Source organism: Fomitiporia mediterranea (genome assembly GCF_000271605.1).
Source record: "Fomitiporia mediterranea MF3/22 unplaced genomic scaffold FOMMEscaffold_5, whole genome shotgun sequence".
NCBI lineage: Eukaryota > Fungi > Basidiomycota > Agaricomycetes > Hymenochaetales > Hymenochaetaceae > Fomitiporia > Fomitiporia mediterranea.
Genome location: NW_006760390.1, coordinates 1,192,671 through 1,208,928, shown reverse-complemented (window position 1 = coordinate 1,208,928; position 16,258 = coordinate 1,192,671). Strand labels below are relative to the sequence as shown.

General features: G+C 48.0%; 10 protein-coding genes across 10 annotated transcripts; 6 read left to right on the top strand and 4 right to left on the bottom strand.

Moving 5' to 3' along the window:
- Positions 1 to 897: 897 nt before the first annotated feature.
- Positions 898 to 1,227, bottom strand: FOMMEDRAFT_154913 (uncharacterized protein; the record flags this gene model as incomplete). The annotated part of the gene is made up of 2 exons (XM_007265341.1): positions 898 to 925; positions 959 to 1,227. 2 exons carry the CDS (start codon positions 1,225 to 1,227, stop codon positions 898 to 900), a joined length of 297 nt encoding a protein of 98 aa, XP_007265403.1.
- A 119-nt stretch (positions 1,228 to 1,346) lies between these two features.
- Positions 1,347 to 1,628, top strand: FOMMEDRAFT_154912 (uncharacterized protein; the record flags this gene model as incomplete). Its single annotated transcript, XM_007265340.1, has 2 exons — positions 1,347 to 1,400; positions 1,479 to 1,628. 2 exons carry the CDS (start codon positions 1,347 to 1,349, stop codon positions 1,626 to 1,628), a joined length of 204 nt encoding a protein of 67 aa, XP_007265402.1.
- Positions 1,629 to 2,046: 418 nt separating this feature from the next.
- Positions 2,047 to 3,940, top strand: FOMMEDRAFT_83944 (DUF89-domain-containing protein; the record flags this gene model as incomplete). The annotated part of the gene is made up of 7 exons (XM_007265339.1): positions 2,047 to 2,202; positions 2,263 to 2,557; positions 2,615 to 2,733; positions 2,785 to 3,178; positions 3,235 to 3,425; positions 3,477 to 3,827; positions 3,887 to 3,940. 7 exons carry the CDS (start codon positions 2,047 to 2,049, stop codon positions 3,938 to 3,940), a joined length of 1,560 nt encoding a protein of 519 aa, XP_007265401.1.
- Positions 3,941 to 5,456: 1,516 nt separating this feature from the next.
- On the bottom strand, positions 5,457 to 7,253 carry FOMMEDRAFT_133178 (uncharacterized protein; the record flags this gene model as incomplete). The annotated part of the gene is made up of 9 exons (XM_007265338.1): positions 5,457 to 5,832; positions 5,900 to 6,062; positions 6,130 to 6,240; positions 6,294 to 6,505; positions 6,561 to 6,810; positions 6,862 to 6,946; positions 7,007 to 7,054; positions 7,116 to 7,142; positions 7,212 to 7,253. 9 exons carry the CDS (start codon positions 7,251 to 7,253, stop codon positions 5,457 to 5,459), a joined length of 1,314 nt encoding a protein of 437 aa, XP_007265400.1.
- Positions 7,254 to 8,255: 1,002 nt separating this feature from the next.
- On the top strand, positions 8,256 to 8,991 carry FOMMEDRAFT_133177 (uncharacterized protein; the record flags this gene model as incomplete). The annotated part of the gene is made up of 2 exons (XM_007265337.1): positions 8,256 to 8,847; positions 8,903 to 8,991. 2 exons carry the CDS (start codon positions 8,256 to 8,258, stop codon positions 8,989 to 8,991), a joined length of 681 nt encoding a protein of 226 aa, XP_007265399.1.
- Positions 8,992 to 9,714: 723 nt separating this feature from the next.
- On the top strand, positions 9,715 to 11,276 carry FOMMEDRAFT_154908 (FAD dependent oxidoreductase; the record flags this gene model as incomplete). Its single annotated transcript, XM_007265336.1, has 7 exons — positions 9,715 to 9,968; positions 10,128 to 10,167; positions 10,228 to 10,305; positions 10,380 to 10,610; positions 10,640 to 10,757; positions 10,805 to 11,147; positions 11,201 to 11,276. The coding sequence occupies 7 exons, from the start codon at positions 9,715 to 9,717 to the stop codon at positions 11,274 to 11,276; spliced, it is 1,140 nt and encodes a 379-aa protein (XP_007265398.1).
- A 63-nt stretch (positions 11,277 to 11,339) lies between these two features.
- On the bottom strand, positions 11,340 to 12,596 carry FOMMEDRAFT_167116 (RNA-binding domain-containing protein; the record flags this gene model as incomplete). Its single annotated transcript, XM_007265335.1, has 7 exons — positions 11,340 to 11,439; positions 11,499 to 11,637; positions 11,693 to 11,837; positions 11,897 to 11,959; positions 12,018 to 12,114; positions 12,165 to 12,337; positions 12,392 to 12,596. 7 exons carry the CDS (start codon positions 12,591 to 12,593, stop codon positions 11,419 to 11,421), a joined length of 840 nt encoding a protein of 279 aa, XP_007265397.1. The 3' UTR covers positions 11,340 to 11,418.
- Positions 12,597 to 12,732: 136 nt separating this feature from the next.
- FOMMEDRAFT_121021 (LysM-domain-containing protein) lies at positions 12,733 to 13,740 on the top strand. The gene is made up of 4 exons (XM_007265334.1): positions 12,733 to 12,889; positions 12,948 to 13,080; positions 13,140 to 13,228; positions 13,291 to 13,740. Exons 1-4 carry the CDS (start codon positions 12,863 to 12,865, stop codon positions 13,582 to 13,584), a joined length of 543 nt encoding a protein of 180 aa, XP_007265396.1. The 5' UTR covers positions 12,733 to 12,862; the 3' UTR covers positions 13,585 to 13,740.
- A 124-nt stretch (positions 13,741 to 13,864) lies between these two features.
- On the top strand, positions 13,865 to 15,017 carry FOMMEDRAFT_105969 (uncharacterized protein). The gene is made up of 7 exons (XM_007265333.1): positions 13,865 to 13,955; positions 14,017 to 14,054; positions 14,106 to 14,203; positions 14,254 to 14,358; positions 14,421 to 14,542; positions 14,602 to 14,620; positions 14,680 to 15,017. Exons 1-7 carry the CDS (start codon positions 13,916 to 13,918, stop codon positions 14,771 to 14,773), a joined length of 516 nt encoding a protein of 171 aa, XP_007265395.1. The 5' UTR covers positions 13,865 to 13,915; the 3' UTR covers positions 14,774 to 15,017.
- A 3-nt stretch (positions 15,018 to 15,020) lies between these two features.
- Positions 15,021 to 16,204, bottom strand: FOMMEDRAFT_105967 (uncharacterized protein; the record flags this gene model as incomplete). The annotated part of the gene is made up of 4 exons (XM_007265332.1): positions 15,021 to 15,127; positions 15,179 to 15,446; positions 15,510 to 15,997; positions 16,063 to 16,204. The coding sequence occupies 4 exons, from the start codon at positions 16,202 to 16,204 to the stop codon at positions 15,120 to 15,122; spliced, it is 906 nt and encodes a 301-aa protein (XP_007265394.1). The 3' UTR covers positions 15,021 to 15,119.
- Between the last annotated feature and the right edge of the window lie 54 nt (positions 16,205 to 16,258).

Here is a 16,258-nt window from a genome sequence, read left to right as displayed (position 1 = left end):
CACAAATGATCCCTCTTAACCTCGCACAGCACTCTGCGCACATATTGGACACACACACTTATACCTGCTGCACTCCTTCGTCCGGTTGCGCGTTACTGTGCGGTTGGTGCTCCGAATGGAGCCTGAGTGCTCATCCATACCAAAGTGGAATCAGCCTTGGCTCAATTTACGCTTCCTATAGGATTACCACATAGCATGTCAAGCAGTCGAATTTTGTCGCTCTGCTCTTTCCACCCACTTCGACACTGCAGGCGAATCGACGAAAACAAGTTGTTGCAGCAGAATCAAGGCAAAAAAGGTTTTCTTTGACTATGGAGGACTGAACTGACGATATCGGATAAAGGTGATAGAGTGAGTGGTCGTTACCCTTACTCTCTAGGTGGAGCAGTAGCTTGCGCATTCCTATGACGTGTTGAGAACCGAATGCAAGCTAGTTGCATACATTCCACCACTTCCTTCTCAGTGGTGTGCTCCCTTTCAGGAAGTACTTAAATGACGGGAAACAGTATTCCAATTGGCTCCAGGTTGTACCTTGCGACGTCATGAACACCTCCAGGATTCAAGATAGTACTATATAAATGCCTGAATCAATCGATTAGAGCTGTGGGTGCTCATAGCAACCCAACAGGTCAACGGCTAAGTCTGTGCATGTGGGCAATAGCTTCTTGACATATACACAGTGGTTACATCTTTCAGAGGCATAAGCCCTAACACGAGACACGCTATCAATACTCCAGCGGACTATAGATACCTCAGAAATTCCGTGCCAAGCCGGATCGGACAAATGACTGCAATAACTTGTGGTCCAAAACAGAGGCATCTTCCTACTCCTGAGCCTCTTATCTTCTCAGTTACAGTTAACTATCTGCTGTTCGTCTAGCACTCTGATGCATTCTTCTATATAGCAATAAGGACTCGCTCTTCACTGGGAATCTCGTAAGAGGCCTTGCCCTCTTACGTTTTCAGATGACCGCCGCTGCTATGGTGAATATACGGGATTTTCGCATCCACATCTAGCACAGCTCGCTGGTAGAATATTGGAAGATGCTCGGAAACACGTGCGTTGTCCGATATTTTGTAGTGGACTAGAGGAATATTTGGGCGGAAGACCGCGACCACCCTGTGGAGCGCAAGTCGGCGCGTGCTGATTGCAGTGGCGCAAAAGTGCTTCGGTTTGTGGGTGAGATACACCAAGGATGGAAGGCTCGTGACCTCGAGGCATCCCATGCCTGTCTTTATCGGAGCGTACTGTTGTCGTTAAAATTCTGTACGTTCGCCATAACAGGCAGGTCTGATGGCAAATTACGGCTCGGCCCTATCGGCGCATCCCGCCGCACAATACAAACATGGAGATTTTCCTTTCTTCGTCTGCAGTGCTGAATTGCAAGCAGCTCCAGCAGGTCGACAGTGAAAAAGGTAGATGACGTGTAAGCCGATTTGATTATTGGCGTGAATGACCATCATTCTACCGGAGTAAGGGCCGGAAGTCCAGTGATGTCATGGCACAGTGCACCTTGAGCTCTTGTCCCGTCGTTTACGGCGTCGAGCTCGACAGGCACGATGTCGGAGAGATGAAATGGTTTTGGCAGCAGCGAGAACGCCGTCGATTAGACCAGGAAACCGGGTGAGACGGGTATTTTTGTTTCAAGGTGGCGAGTGGCGAATCGGACTGAGAGTAAGAGTGCGTATAAGTACAGACGGGACGGACTTACTGTGTTGAGGCTGACTGCCTTAAAAACCGTAGACTGAATCCTTTAAAGTCAGCCTTCCGTGTATCGTTCCCTTCTACCGCTTCGTCTGTGTACTCGCCCCTTCGCAAAGGTCAGTCCTTTCTCCGTTTGTTCGTGCCGAAGCATCGTCGCTGTCATATGCTCATCGATTCCATAATTTTCTCCCCTTCCTTACTTTATAATTCCGTGACCATCACCTCTCCACTTCGCTCCTGCCACCATGTCCGACTCCTACTTTCCACCAACCCCTGCCGCCTCAGACGACTCTTCAGCTGCACCTCAACAGCAGCCCAAGTATCCGGTTGTCACAAACAATATGGCAAATCTGAACCCCAACACGACTGCCAACGGCAGTGCAGGGCGTGGCACGTCTCTTGCGCGCGCTGGCGCTCCTCAGAAGGTCACCCTCTCCCTTGGACACCTTCCGAGCAAGAAAGAGATCAAGGGAACGTACCCAAGGACGCCGTCAAGGGTGAGGACTTTCATCACTGTGGCGTACTGAATATGACTATATGCGCGTCTTATCTTACAGGTTGACCCAGACTCTCCTCCCTGGCCAGCTTTCCGTGGCTACCACGAATATTCATTCGCTCATGCTACTATGGGCGTACGTTTACCGACCATTCTGGGAAAAGGCATCCAGGACGTTATTCGTACCCTCAACGAGGAATGGGACGAGGACAAGATGATTGACCTCAACAAATGTATTGAGCGCATGGAAGAACTGATGCATGATCTTACTGGTCAGGCGGTCTTACGTCCGATTATCGACGACGGCGAAGGTGATGTAGCTCTTTGGAACAAAGAAATCGCGAAGTATTTCCGGGGTGAGTCTGTACATTACGTAAGAAAAATGTCTGTTGACCCGTGATTCTTTTGGCCAGGCAAAAATTTCATTAACGCGCCGTGGCTCTTCGCTGAAGCCTACAAGTACCGTCGTCTGCACGAATGCTTTAGCATCAGCAAATTCTGGGGCGATTATGATGTCTTCTTTAGGCAGAAGGTAGAATTTCCGTCTGGAGATCATTCAATCCTCGATTAATGCTTTCTTCAGTGTGATACGTTCTCTCGCTCCGCTCAAGCTGTATTCGAGCTTTCGACTCGCTTTGTACTGCCGTGGAAGTATGCTGAGGCTCATGATCACGGATCTGGAGTGCCTGAGGATAAAATCCTTGAAGCAGAGCGCCTAATGTTCCTAGAGCTAACTCAAGTCTGCCTCTGGGGCAACTCAACAGATTTGTCACTTCTTATTAACATGACCGAGGAAGACATAAAAAAACTTCAGTCAACCGGCGGAGACCATCTCGCTGCGACGGAGAAAAACATTCTTGGCAACCACCTACCTCAGCTGTGGGAGCATGTTAAGGAGCTTCGCAACAAGACTGGTGGTCGCATCGACTTTGTTCTTGACAATGCTGGATTTGAGCTGTATTGCGATTGCGTATACGGTAAGGCTCGGCGTTCCTTTTCAGATTGGTTGGTCATGATCCTAACTTTTCACCAGCGGACTTTTTGATTCAGTCGGGTCTCGCTAAGCAAGTCCGGTTCCACGGCAAACGATTCGCTTGGTTCGTCTCAGATGTCACTAAGAAGGATTGGAACTGGCTATTAAACACTATGGTTCACGGAGAACTCTTCAACAAAGCGACCGACGCGGAGAGAGAGTCTCTTAAGAAGTTGGGTCTCCGCTGGAAGGTACATAACTTCGGTCACTGAGAAATTTTCCATGACTTACCTTCTGTGTAGCAATACGAGAAGGAGGGCAAATGGATCTACGAACAACATCCTTTCTGGTGTACCGGCTATACTTATTGGGACTTGATTACTGAAGCGCCTGATCTCTTCTTGCACCTCTCACGTTCCGATCTTGTCATTTTCAAGGGCGATTTGAACCACCGGAAGCTCACGTATGACTGCGCGGCTCCGGCAGCAACTCCGTTTGAAGAAGCCATTGGACCCATGGCAAGCGCTCCTGGTGCTCCGAGAATATGCTCTCTCCGCACGATTAAGAGTGACGTCGTCGTCGGACTTCCAAGCAACGAGATGGCTGATAAGCTCGACAAGGATGAGCCTGGCTGGAAGATCAGTGGCAAATATGTATGTGGTTCCTTGTTCTCTCGATGGTTGCACAATCGGCTTATCGTCTACTTTGATAGGCCGTCGTTCTTATGTCTGAAGGAAGGCCAGGCGAGAAAGTTCGCTTTGCATAAAATGAATGCGATTTTCTCTCCGCATTACCAGTTTTCTTTCCATACACTCGCGTTTCCTGTATTTTTCCCTCATTCTTTATGACGTTACGACTCATTTTATTTTCTTTCCTCTCTATTCTTTAGTAAGTTTAGTTTGTCCCAAATGTCGGAAGTACCACATAAAGTACAAAGTTGTAGAGCATTTGCGAATCCATTGTGCATTATCATCAAACCGTCACCAGACACGGGTATTACATGATTGGAATAATGTACACTTTGAGGATTTTGACGATAAGATATTCTCACCTGAGAACTCTTCAACTCACGTGAACAGTGCTGCAGCTGCTGCTGCTTCTTCGTTCGATCAAAACTCTCATTGAGGAATCATTTGCCCTACAATCCATGAATCTAGACTACAGTTTTGCATCCACAAGGCATCTACAATGAAAGGCATTTTTACGGTAACTGTAATGAGCATTCGATTTTCCTGTCCCCTCAGTCTGACGAAAAGCTCATCTACCCTTACTGCAAAGCGCATTCCTAAGATGGACGATGCCTGTGCGTAATTCTCCATCGATTTAAATCAGATATGGACTACGGAGGGATAGAATAGGTGAGTAACTTTACATCTGGTCGTTTCTCATAATATTTCTGTGTATGACTGTTCTCGTGCTCGTTTAGTGGATCCTTCTCACTATCTCCCGTACCCTTATCCTTGGAAATCGGGGATTGGAAGCCATGTATGAATTATCACTGGACACTGCTCGTACATCTATATGGCACTAACTCTAACTGAGTGAGTCGAGAACAGCCATAAGATTGCTTCCCGCGTACACCCTCATTTCGAGGGGGGCGGCGTTGTACAGACACACACACACACATCTATACACAGCAGGATGATGGACAAACCGGTTCCCTATTATACGAATTCAGGGGGCCTTCTCTTGACTATTATCCGTCTGGGAAGGTCATGAGATCGAACACCTTGGGTGATAGACTGACTGCTGTTGGCGTGTGTGTGTGTGCTCTGGTGCTTGCGCGTCGTAAAGGCGCTTTTCTTGTCTATTTATCGGGCATGCTGATTGTGCGCTGCATAGCTTCTGCTTTTCCTAAAGCTCGGTTGAGTAGAAGCTTTATCCCGCGCATGTGATGCTGCCCCTTTCTTCCAACAGGACATGAAGACTCGTTCATGATTTGCTGACTTGTAGCCATCCTGCAGGATTCCATGTTCTTTCCTCCTCCCAGCTTTCCGAGGACTTATTGTTAGTCACAAAGTATCCTTATCTTTGCAATTTCAAACAATTGTATTCATGAGACGGGCGAACGAATGCAAAGTACAATATGAACAACACGATAGCGAATTCAACATAGTTAAAATGCACAGTAGAGTACGAGCAGAGCTTCCTTTTTTTACTCCTTCAACTCTTCTTCCTTTTTCCAATAACAACGGGGAGGCATGCTAGATGCAATGGAGATAACAGGAAACAGCAAGTAAGCCAGTCTATAGTGTGAAGATCCCTAAAGCCCGCGACACGCCTTAGTCCTCTCCCCAGCTCCCTGGAATATGACTATTGCCACTACTGCTGTTGTTACCATTGCCACTCCCACCCGACGTGCGACGTTGCTGACTGTCGCGCGGTGGTGACCTCGAGTGTGAAGAACTTCCATTACTGTTCCGACGGCCGTGACCACCGAACAGAGAGGCCAAGAACCCTAATGGTGATGATGTGTCATTATTGCTTGATGAATTATTGCTGCTTGATGGAGCATTGTTACTTGATGAAGCATTACTACCTGGGTCATTTTGTGATGAACTACCACCTCCTGGAGGGCCAGGACTACCTGATCCTGGTCTGTCTGGTAGTGATCCAGATCCTGATGGATGAGAGTTCGGCTGAGGAACGAGCGCGTATCTGTCAATATCCGACCGAGTACATTAGAAATCTGTTCATAACAGTGGACAGATTGAGCAGAACTTACCGGCATACTGGACATGTTCCGCTACTCTTCAACCACGGCATGATGCATCCCTCGTGGAATGGATGCTTACACGGCAAGGTGACAACGACCTGCTCATCGGGGTCATCCGCTTTGGCATTAAACTGCTCCTTGCAAACGGCACAATCTCTTCCCAAAAGCTCACCTAAGTAGAGATGAAAGCATGTGCAAAGTCAACAGGTCCGTGCGTCGCGCTGTTAAATTAAGCTTACTTCCTTCCTCAAGAACTTCTCTGGGTAACTTCCCCATAATTTCTTCTGTTGCTGGCACAGGGCGAGTAGAGTTGGCGCCCTCCATCATTTGAGTAATTAATTGATCGAGAGCTATACAAGCAGTAAGTTTCGAAAGGTTGAGAATGGTAAAACATATGAGATACCTTCTTGAGTAAAAACATAATCTCCCCATCGCCCATCGCCAGGTCCATGGTCGTCCATCCCCATTGGACCAAAGAAGGGTGACATTCCTCGAGGACCACCTAACGTAGCACCACCGAGGACTGCCATCATGTACTGAGCCATGAGCTGACCAGGAATGTTCATATCGCGCGGTTCGGAAGCTCCGGATGCCTCGCTATTAGCACGCAAGAAGCTGTAGTACGAGATATTAGCATAACACACAAGTAATAGATGTTCTGCACGCGTACTCAGACATCCGAGGTGGTGATGAGCCTGATGAGCCTGATCGACGTGCATTAGATGCATTCCCGTTCTGCTCGCTCTCACGCCTATTCAGAACGTTAGGGCCACCGATAATCAAGTGTCGTCGACTGTTAGGAGACCCAAACTCAAAGCGAAATTCGCGTCTATTAATCGGGCTTGAACTTCGGCCCTGGCCAGTTGATCGTTGCCCGTCTTGCGACCTTGCGCTTTCGCGTAACAACTCATTGAAACTCGCTGTATGCAGTCAATGAAAGGGATAACGGCCATGTTTATTGCCTCTCGTACCTATGATTCCCAATGGGCCAAGGGCGTCGTTGAAGTCGGGCCCTGCATTGTGAAAATCACGCGGGTCGTCCGCCGGATTTTCCATCTAGGGGACAAATCCGCGATGAGCATATAGTCTTGTACGTGTGTATGGTGTCGTACCGACCTTCTCTACAAATGTTCCCTGACATGACGCACAGTGCGGATCTGGTATCTATAGCGACGAGCATGCGAATTAGTTTCATTAGAGTGGATAAGTAGCTTTCAAAACACACCATCAAAGGGTGCATCTCTGCCTGGCACTGGAAAGCACGTATTATCGTCAGCCTTACAGTGGGATAGGTTTTGAAACAAGGGGATACAAAACACACTTCGTGGCAGAACCACATCGGCTCTCTCGTCTGCGACGACATCGTTGGTAGTGGAAGTGAGTGTCGAGGGAGGGAGAGGTCAGAGGGCAAGTTGGTCTGGAGTGCACTCTCTCGCAAAATCGCGTATGACGAGGTGATTTGCATCGACCCTTTAGTCACACGCTGACCTCATCGCCTTGCCAAATGTGGTTCGCTTGCACGTTTCGTTTCGAGCGCACAAGGAACAACGATAAACCCGCAACATTGTCTTGCATGCATAAAATGATAATATTTTGTCATGTATCCTGGACTCGTAATTCAGCGTAGCTACTAGTCACCTTCGGATTATTCACAAAACACGAGCGATCCTCGAGGCAAGGGACGTTTGCCTCATGCTGTTCTTCTGGGCGGGAAAGGTATATAAGTGATTAACCGTCCTTCCACACGGACCGCATCCGGTCGCGGTTAGCAGTCGCAGCAAGCACAAGTGCGTTCGGAAAGTACGAGAAGGATGAACGGATGGTAAAGAGCGTTTGTGAAACGGGGAGTTAGGCTTGCTCCAGCACTCCATTGTGACTCTTCCATCGCCTGTGCCAACCGTATTTATTCTCTTCGCGTCAGTGACTCTCCCGCCTCCGAACCAACGCTATTCTCTCTCTGCTTTCTCACTCGTCTCACTCGTCTCACTCGTCTCACTCACTCACCTGCTTCTCTGTCCTCGTTGCACCTTCAGAACACTTCTGTCAGAACCAGCTGCCGCGTGCTTCCCATATTAGCCACAGATTCCCCCGGAATCACCGCCGTTTGTCAGCCGGTTGACTATCCCGAACGTTACACGCGACTCGCATTCCATTCCGGGCGAGCGTCTTTTCTTGAAACGGGTACGCTACCGAACATCTCATTTTCACTCTTTTCACGCGACCCTGACTAGAGACCTCAGCGTGTCCACTATAAATCTTTCCACTACACTTCCCCCGAGGTCTTTGGTCTCATCCCACGTCTCTTTTTTTGTCGTTGTCTCCTCGCTAGCAACTCGAGAGCCTCTCGTCTTCTGTCAGCGTCGAGATGCCTTCAGACATCAAATTCAACAGCTTCGGGCTCCCCTACCTCGTCGAGTTCGCAAACATCTCTTTAAGGTCAAGGAAGGGCGACAAGGCCGCTAAGGCAGCGAAGGCGTCCAAGAATACATCCAAGGATAAATCAGGTCCACCTAAACCTCCTCCGAAGGTCCCGCCGTCTCCCGTCCGTTGTCCTACCTGTGGGCATATGCCATCACATACGTCTCCCATGCGCCATGTAGAACCTGAGAAACCTGCGAAGCCTGTGAAGACGGAGCCACCACGCCCAGGAGGCCTCTACATAAGATTCGCATCCAGTCCAGGCACAGCAACTCAGAAAATATCCTCCCGACGCCTTGCGAAGCTGCGCTCCGCCATCGAGGAGGCTGTAACAAATGCTGGCATGATGAAGCCTTCACCTGACGAGACAGGAAGCGCTGCAGATGTGGCGCTCGACGATTCTGTGCGTAGCCGTGACACAGCGAGGAAAGATGCATCGAAAAAGGCTCTGTTCAAAGGCACCTACGGTCAGGTTAAACAGGCCCTCAAAGCTGCAGGCCTCGTCGCGACGCCTTGTAATGAGAATGGGTTTGAAAACGGTGAGTAATCGGCTACCTTCCCGATGGTCCTGGGCTGACTTTCATCGATTATCAGCCACGAGACTGGGCGCACTCTTCGTCGTTAACTCCAATGGCTCTCCGAAAGACGGACTAGATCTCACAAAACTGACATTGTGGGGATAATTATTCTGCTTCTATGACGTTTCTCGTGCTTCATTGTCCGCGCTTTCGTCCTTTCATTCATCTCCGCTCTCCGTGCATCACCAGAAGAAGTACATATTAACCGAGACTTGACCAACCATTCGAAGCTACTCATACAAATATTTAACTGTTACCACCACTTCGCTTCATGCATCATGTCTTCCGGATGTCTGGTTTCTGTGCTATCTAATACCCGATGTTTGTAACCGCCTCTCTCCATTCCCTCCCAAACCGCCAGTATTCTCTGTTCTCTGTTCTGTTTGCTACACAAACCTCTTCGCTCTGCTCATGTCCTGATTAATGACCCATGCGTTCGACCTGCCTTTTCTCGTCTTTCCTTTAGACACGATACCGCCTCTAGACAGGGCGTATGGATTTGTACATGACCTTTGTACAGTACTTTATTATGTGCATCAGGCACAACGTATTTACATTTCCTTTTCACGATTCACACGAATGGTCATGCGTTGTTTTCTTTGCCTTATAGAATAATGAATGTTTTCCCGTGCCTTGAATTACTTTGCAAGGATTTATGACTAAATGAGCTTCGGGACGGGACGCGGTTCTTCGCACGTGTCCCGTGTATTTAGCCCCTTCTAAGTTCTATCGATTTAGGAGGAGAAAGATAAGAGACTGTATTTCGGAGGATTTTAGCTATATATCTTTCACTCCTGAGTTCTGAATCCTGGATTGATCGATAGACGCATGTCACCCGACGCAGAGAACATCTCCTCTTCGCATTCTTGTCGTCCGATAGTCGTCCTTGGAGCGGGCGTGATAGGGCTTACGATCGCACATGTTCTATCCGATGACCCCTTGAATAAGGTCACGGTTGTTGCTCGGGAGTTATCTGATGAACACCTGCTCTCGCAAGGCTGGTCGAGCCCCTGGGCTGGAGCGAACTGGTCGCCGTTGGGAGCTTTCGATGAGAGGAAGCTTAAGTGGGAGAAAGAGACGTTGTAAGTACCGTACGTCGAATGATTCCCTGGTTTCCTTTCGGTACCGGACATTCGAAAGTGGCGGTCTAGTGGCGGGCGTAATTCATAATTCGTCTCGAGAATGGTTAAAGTACACTAGAGTCTCGTACTTATCATCTTTGTTTTGCCTTTTGGGAATAGTGAGAAGTTATGGTCGTTGATTTCTTCTGGACTAGTCATGGTAAGGTGTTTACTGAAAATAGAACGGGACCTGACAATGCTTAATGTGGCTGTCTGACAGGAACTCCCGTCCCGCCTGTTCTACACAAGTATAGAAGCATTCACCAAAGAACCCTTGTGGAGAGAAATTGTCCGCGATGTACGTCCACAGAAGCATGGAACTTAACCACTCTTGAAGATATGCTGTTTTGTTTTGACGGGTTCACATTTTAGTTCCGTGTGATACCAGAAGCAGACTTGCCTGAAGGGTTCAAAGCTGGATTGGGATTCTCTACCGTCTCGTTGAGACCAGACACGTACATGAAATGGCTCAAAGATGAGCTAGTCAACAGAGGTGTCGTTTTTATACACAAGCATGTTGTTAGCGTTGAAGAAGCAGCTGCTCTTGGTGGGGAGGAAAGCATTGTTATTAATGCAACGGGTTTAGGTTGCATAGATCCTCCTGTGCGTATACTTATGTTACTGATTAATAGCATGTAGGCTCCAAATCGCTCCTTGGAGTCGAAGACAAGGGCGTCTACCCGATTCGCGGCCAGACAATCCTAGTCGATGCACCGCACGTCAAAGAGTTCCTCGCCATCTACGGGTCGCGTAAGCATACTTAATAACCTCCCAAAGTCAACGCTAATAAATCACAGAGGTCTCAAAGGCGCCCAATGAATCGACGTATATCATCCCGAGGCCCGACGGAACATGTATCCTAGGCGGAACGTTCGAGGAAGACAACTACGACCCTGCTGTTGACCATAGAAAAGCAAATAGCATCTATGAACGGTGCACAGCAATTGAACCTGGCCTTCAAGTTTCACGAGGTACGAAGATTCTGAGTCTTAATGTTGGGTTCCGGCCGGCGCGACGTGGAGGACCTCGTGTGGAGCTTGAGAACGTTCAGCTACCGTTAGCGAACGAGCTGGTTCCGCATTATGTGGCAGAAACGAGAGTTCAAAGAGAATTGAAGGTGATCCATGCCTATGGTCTTGGGTAGGTGTCAGCAAAACGAACTCTCCCTTCTCATAGTCTAATCTATGCATCAGGCCGGCGGGTTATCAAGATTCTTGGGGAGTTGCTGCAGAAGTGGCAGATATATTATCGAGAATTTTAGGTACTTAACACGAACAAATCGCATGTCAGTTACATTTGGGTAAAATTCACACTCGACGCAGCTTGTTTTGGCTTATGAGCAAATTTGTCACTGTACTACAGTACACCAGCAAGAAGTAATGACAGCAGAATGAGGAGTAAGAAGACCAGACTACTTTCTGGCGTAAGTGATCTGAGAACGATGCATGTCAGTCTTGTAGTCCGTTTTAGTGAAAAGAGAAGGCGACACACTTTGATCTTGTGCTCTCCATCCAGCTTGTAATTGTGCAAGGCATCCTTTGCAGCAGTCGCGCTTGCCTCATCCGAATACTCGACGAAGGCGATATCCTTCTTTGTTGGAATGAGACGAACGTCGTGGAGGTTTGGGTATCTGTACGAAGGAATGTTAGTAGGGCATTCAGAATTAACACATTAAGTATACGTACTGTGAGAAAAGTGCCAAAAGTTGATCCTTCGAGTCTGTAACGCTCTCCGGAAGGTTCTGTAGGAAGAGAATCTTGTTCGGTGGTAAGTACTCGTCTGGCATCTGGACAGCGGGGCGTTTTGGTGCTGGTAATGCAGCTCCATCCACTAATGAATAGCAGTCAATACCAACAAGCGATGTCGTACAGGAACTGTAGAATACATACTCTTTTCTGCCAGCCGCCTTGCCCTGAATTTCCGCTTCAGGGGATTGTTATATCGCGTCTTCTCTAAAAAAGAGAGGGAATTCAATTCTAAGTTCACAGTATATGGGCGTGACCAACATACTCTTGTGTTCAAGACGAGCTGCCTTGTGTTGGTCAAAATGGTCTAAATCGACCGTTTTTACAACGGCGTCTGACCGAGTCCTCGCAAACGAAATTTGCTGTATCAAATTAGTTTACGCAAGGGGAAAAACAAGACGATAGGGCATACCATAGGTTTTGAGTAGAGAGGGAACCTATTAACCTCGCGCTGTGCCTTTTTGGCAATGCTTGCATCGGCGAATGACACAAAAGCTTGACCCCGCATTCGTAAGTTCCGGTGGGCGACAACATCTAACACATCTCCGTAATTCAAGAACAATGCGTGGAGAGTCTGTTTCATTACTACGGGCAAAACGTTAGAAAGAATACGTATGTACTCCATTGACATTTACGTACCGTTGAGCTTGATCCTTTCGTTGAGATTTTGGATATAAAGCGTTTCCGTTACGACTTCTGGAGGTACGGTCGGCGTTGTTGGTAGCTCTGCTGCATTTGGTATGGAGGCGGGATTGACAGGAGCTGGTTGCATGACGAGGTCTGCAGGGACTGAATTCGCTATGATAGGTGCAGGCGCAATGCCGGTCATGGAGTCGGCCATGACTGCAGCAAGTTGAGTAAGAAGTGTCGAGTTGCGGCAGAGTCAGGACAAGTTCGCCGGAATGGGACGCGTGGATGATTACGTTGTCACGCTTGTCTATCTTTACCCAAATAATTACTTACGCTGCGCCACGACAGCAGCCCTCTCTCACCACAGCCCTGCCGCCACCCCTGCGATTGCGATACTTGGTTTCCGTTAGCGTTCCTCGCACGACATTCGCGCAGCAGCGCTTGTACTAGTAATACCTGTTTCACGACCTTTTACCCACTATGGGCCGGTGGACCCAGTATGATGAGGCAAGTCGTCATGGAAGCCTCCTTTGATATCGGTCCTAATGGGCGCACTCTCCCATAGGATGATTACCGCTTGCCAGAGGGCATGAAGCGTGTGGGCTATGATGCAGACACACAGAAATATACTTTCAGAGATCAGGACGGTGTCTATTGGGAAGGTCCCGAGGGCGCGGAATATGGGGAGCTCAGAAAAGGTATTTCCAGTGGTAACTTTTGTCGAGCATCCATACTCATATGTAACTCTTTGGTTTAGTTGGACAAGAGTCGCGCAGCAGCGCTGACCTTGAAGCTACGGCACCTTCAAGGGAAGATGGCTACGCATCAGTTCCTGAATTGGTCGGAGTGAGTGCTTTTGAGATTCCTATGGGCCTCCCAGTTAAGCTCCTAACTAACGTTTCATACAGGGCCGGACCCTTCGTGACCGCAACAGGGATGCATGGCGCCAGCTTTTGCCATTCTTCTTAATCATCGCCGTCTTCCTCTTATTGGTCTTCCGTCTGTCCCCATCATTCATCAAACCACGTCAGATATCGTGCCCGGAGCACAGCAGACCAATGGTCGTCAAATCTGGCGATACGTGCTGGGATATAGCCCAAGAATACGGGACGTCGCTGGAAAACCTACGGTCGATTAATCCGCACATTAACTGCTCCACATTGAAGCCGGGACAGAGGATGTGTGTTCCCATGGACGACTGAGTAGGAAGGTCGTCTCACTTGGCATTTTTTTCTTTTTCCTTCCGCAAACAGTATGAATGATTATGACCGAGCATTGAATATTCCATCATCATTAGTCTCCTCTACTCATTGTAATATACGTATATACGTTGTATAATATTACGATCACTTCGTCGCAGGTACATGTAAGCCGATCTACGTAATTCAGAATTTTGGCAGGCGGACGTCATCAGGTGGGTCGATCTGTGTGGCTGTGCACAGACACCCAGCCCCGCAGGTCGAGACAAATGCTAGCCTCCCTCCCACTCTTCATTCCCCTACTCCATCCTTACGACACCCCAGGAGCGACGCAATGGTTAACTTCGATAATCACATCAGGCGCGGTCATCCCGGTATGTATGCACATAGACTAGTTTCGACATGGTGCTGACCGAGAACAATACCAACCTACAGTACTATTCGGTCTCATCGTTTTCTTCTCGATCATCGAGGTACCTTCACATATAGTCAGATATTACTGTCACATTTAACGTTGTTGATAGGGTGCAATAGCGACCTGGCTTATAGCTCGTTTTGACCAGCACCATAATTATCCAAGTAAAGCAGTTCGCGACAGGACTGGCCTACTCACATTTACCAGGTTGGTTGACTCAACTTTCCCATGGGATACAATTTCTTATTCCGTTACAGCTGGTGGACCGTTCTATTCGGTGCTATTTACGCGGGACTATTCCTTTGGTCCGCATCAAGGACATCTACAAATGTGTTGACAAGTGTCGGATCGCATGCTATCTTGTTTGTAGCAATAGTCCATTGAGTCTTCCAATTCGGACTAATCATTACAACGTGAATCACAGCCTCGTCATTACGTGGATTCTGTGGACAGCCGGTGCTGCGAGTATCACGGCTGCTCTTGGTGGAGGACATAATTGCAGCAAGACTGCTTTGGTCTATTGCGATCAGTTGAATGCTCTCGAAGGTAATGAACTGTTCGCTTTAAGAAGGCGCGGGTACTGACTGTTACGTTTGACACTCTAGCTTTCGCATGGATTGTGTGGTATGCCTTCTATCTCTTCGTAGTTGTACTTGGCGTGTCTGACAATTGCTTCCATGTAGGGTCCTCGTCACTATAGCGCTTTTCGTGGTGCTCGTCCGCGGATGCCTGTCAGCTCGTCGCGGCGATGGCTTAAAAGGGCAGCTTGTTGCTTGACGGTATTGCTCCCAGTCTACGAACTATGATCCCAAATGGCTCTACGATTTTTAATGTTGCACGAATTCAGGCCGCGGATTTTATTCAATTTCCTGACCTTTCTGTTTTTCATCACCCTTTGATGATGTGATGTCACCCTTCTATTATCTGCGTATTTCTTCATTACGGTATCTCTTTTGTTGTTTGGCAAGCATATGAAGGTCTTAGCATGTACGATGTTATGATTTATTAAGATGACTTTATCTGAGGTTCATAGTTGAGTAAGTGCGTGATATGGACATTGTACAGTTTCCTATGATACAAAATAGCGAAGATGAGACGAGGTATGCCAAAAAAATGCAAAACCCTATTTGCCTGCTCATACTTTAGCAATGATCACAAGCAACCAGATAGTCGGCTACGCACTAATATCGATAGATTCAGGTAAAGATTTTAGATATTCCGAGATCATGGCAAGAGTTTTACCCTTCTCGTATATGAGCCTCTCATGACATTCTTCGCATTTGGAGTTGATGAAGAACTGGACGGCGTTCGACTTTAGGAAGTCTGGTCCGAATATAGTGTCTCCTAGCGGTCTCCAGTAGAGTTCTTTTAGGATGCTTGCTTTGAGTAATGACCAGGTTGGATCTTGTAGAGGCTTTGCACAGGAGACACAACTGAAGTCGGGTGCGTTCTGTGAGCAAAAGTAGTAGTTAGCCTTTATTTGTATGGATAGGGTGGGAAGAAATAAACTGACGCCCTCAAACCCATCTCCGTCAAGGAACTCCCGCATCCCATCAATACGTTTATGTCGCAACGATTGTAACGACATAAGGTCCGTAATCTTAAACCCAGTCTGCTCAAACACCTCAATATTCGCCGGGTCATGAATATGTATGTTCGCAGCAAGTGTCGCTCTCGAAGCCGCCTTCGCTTCAGCAATGAATTGGAAATGACAAGCGAGCGCAAAGACGTGTACGGGGTGGTTTATTAGGAACTTGTCGTCGCGAAGATGAAGGCGGAGGGTGGAGATGACACCTTGCATGTCGTATTTCTCTGCTGCCAGGAAGGATTTTACGAGGAGAGAGATGGAGTCAATGGTTGGTTGTTGGATTGGGTAGATGATTCTGAGGAGGACTTCGAGTGTTTTAGTGTCTTCTGGCAGGTCTATGGATGGTGGTCGGGACGTTGCGTCCGGAGGTGTGCTTGTGCCAGGCTGGGGGAGCGTGAGCATTGTCCTGAACACTATATAAAGTTGATATATGTCAGAAGCAAATTCTTAGAAGCAGAGACAGTGAGGTTGTGTTCACCAGGTGAGGACTCTTGCAGGAATAAACGGTGACATTTAAACCGAACGCCATCACACGAACGGACAACAAAATCAGCCGTTGATGAACAGAAGTCGGTATGGAAGGGTTTTTCTACGTTTGAAGGTGTTCCAGAGGAGGCCATGACGAGAAATAAACATGCAAACAGTAGCCAACGGGACCCAGGTTAGAAAATAAT

Coding starts and splice junctions, on each gene's coding strand:
- FOMMEDRAFT_121021 (XM_007265334.1), top strand. CDS start 12,863: ATGGGCCGGTGGACCCAGTATGATGAG. Junction 13,081..13,139: donor ATATGGGGAGCTCAGAAAAG/GTATTTCCAGTG, acceptor TCTTTGGTTTAG/TTGGACAAGAGTCGCGCAGC. Junction 13,229..13,290: donor CAGTTCCTGAATTGGTCGGA/GTGAGTGCTTTT, acceptor CGTTTCATACAG/GGCCGGACCCTTCGTGACCG.
- FOMMEDRAFT_105969 (XM_007265333.1), top strand. CDS start 13,916: ATGGTTAACTTCGATAATCACATCAGGCGCGGTCATCCCG. Junction 13,956..14,016: donor CATCAGGCGCGGTCATCCCG/GTATGTATGCAC, acceptor ACCAACCTACAG/TACTATTCGGTCTCATCGTT. Junction 14,359..14,420: donor GTCGGATCGCATGCTATCTT/GTTTGTAGCAAT, acceptor CGTGAATCACAG/CCTCGTCATTACGTGGATTC.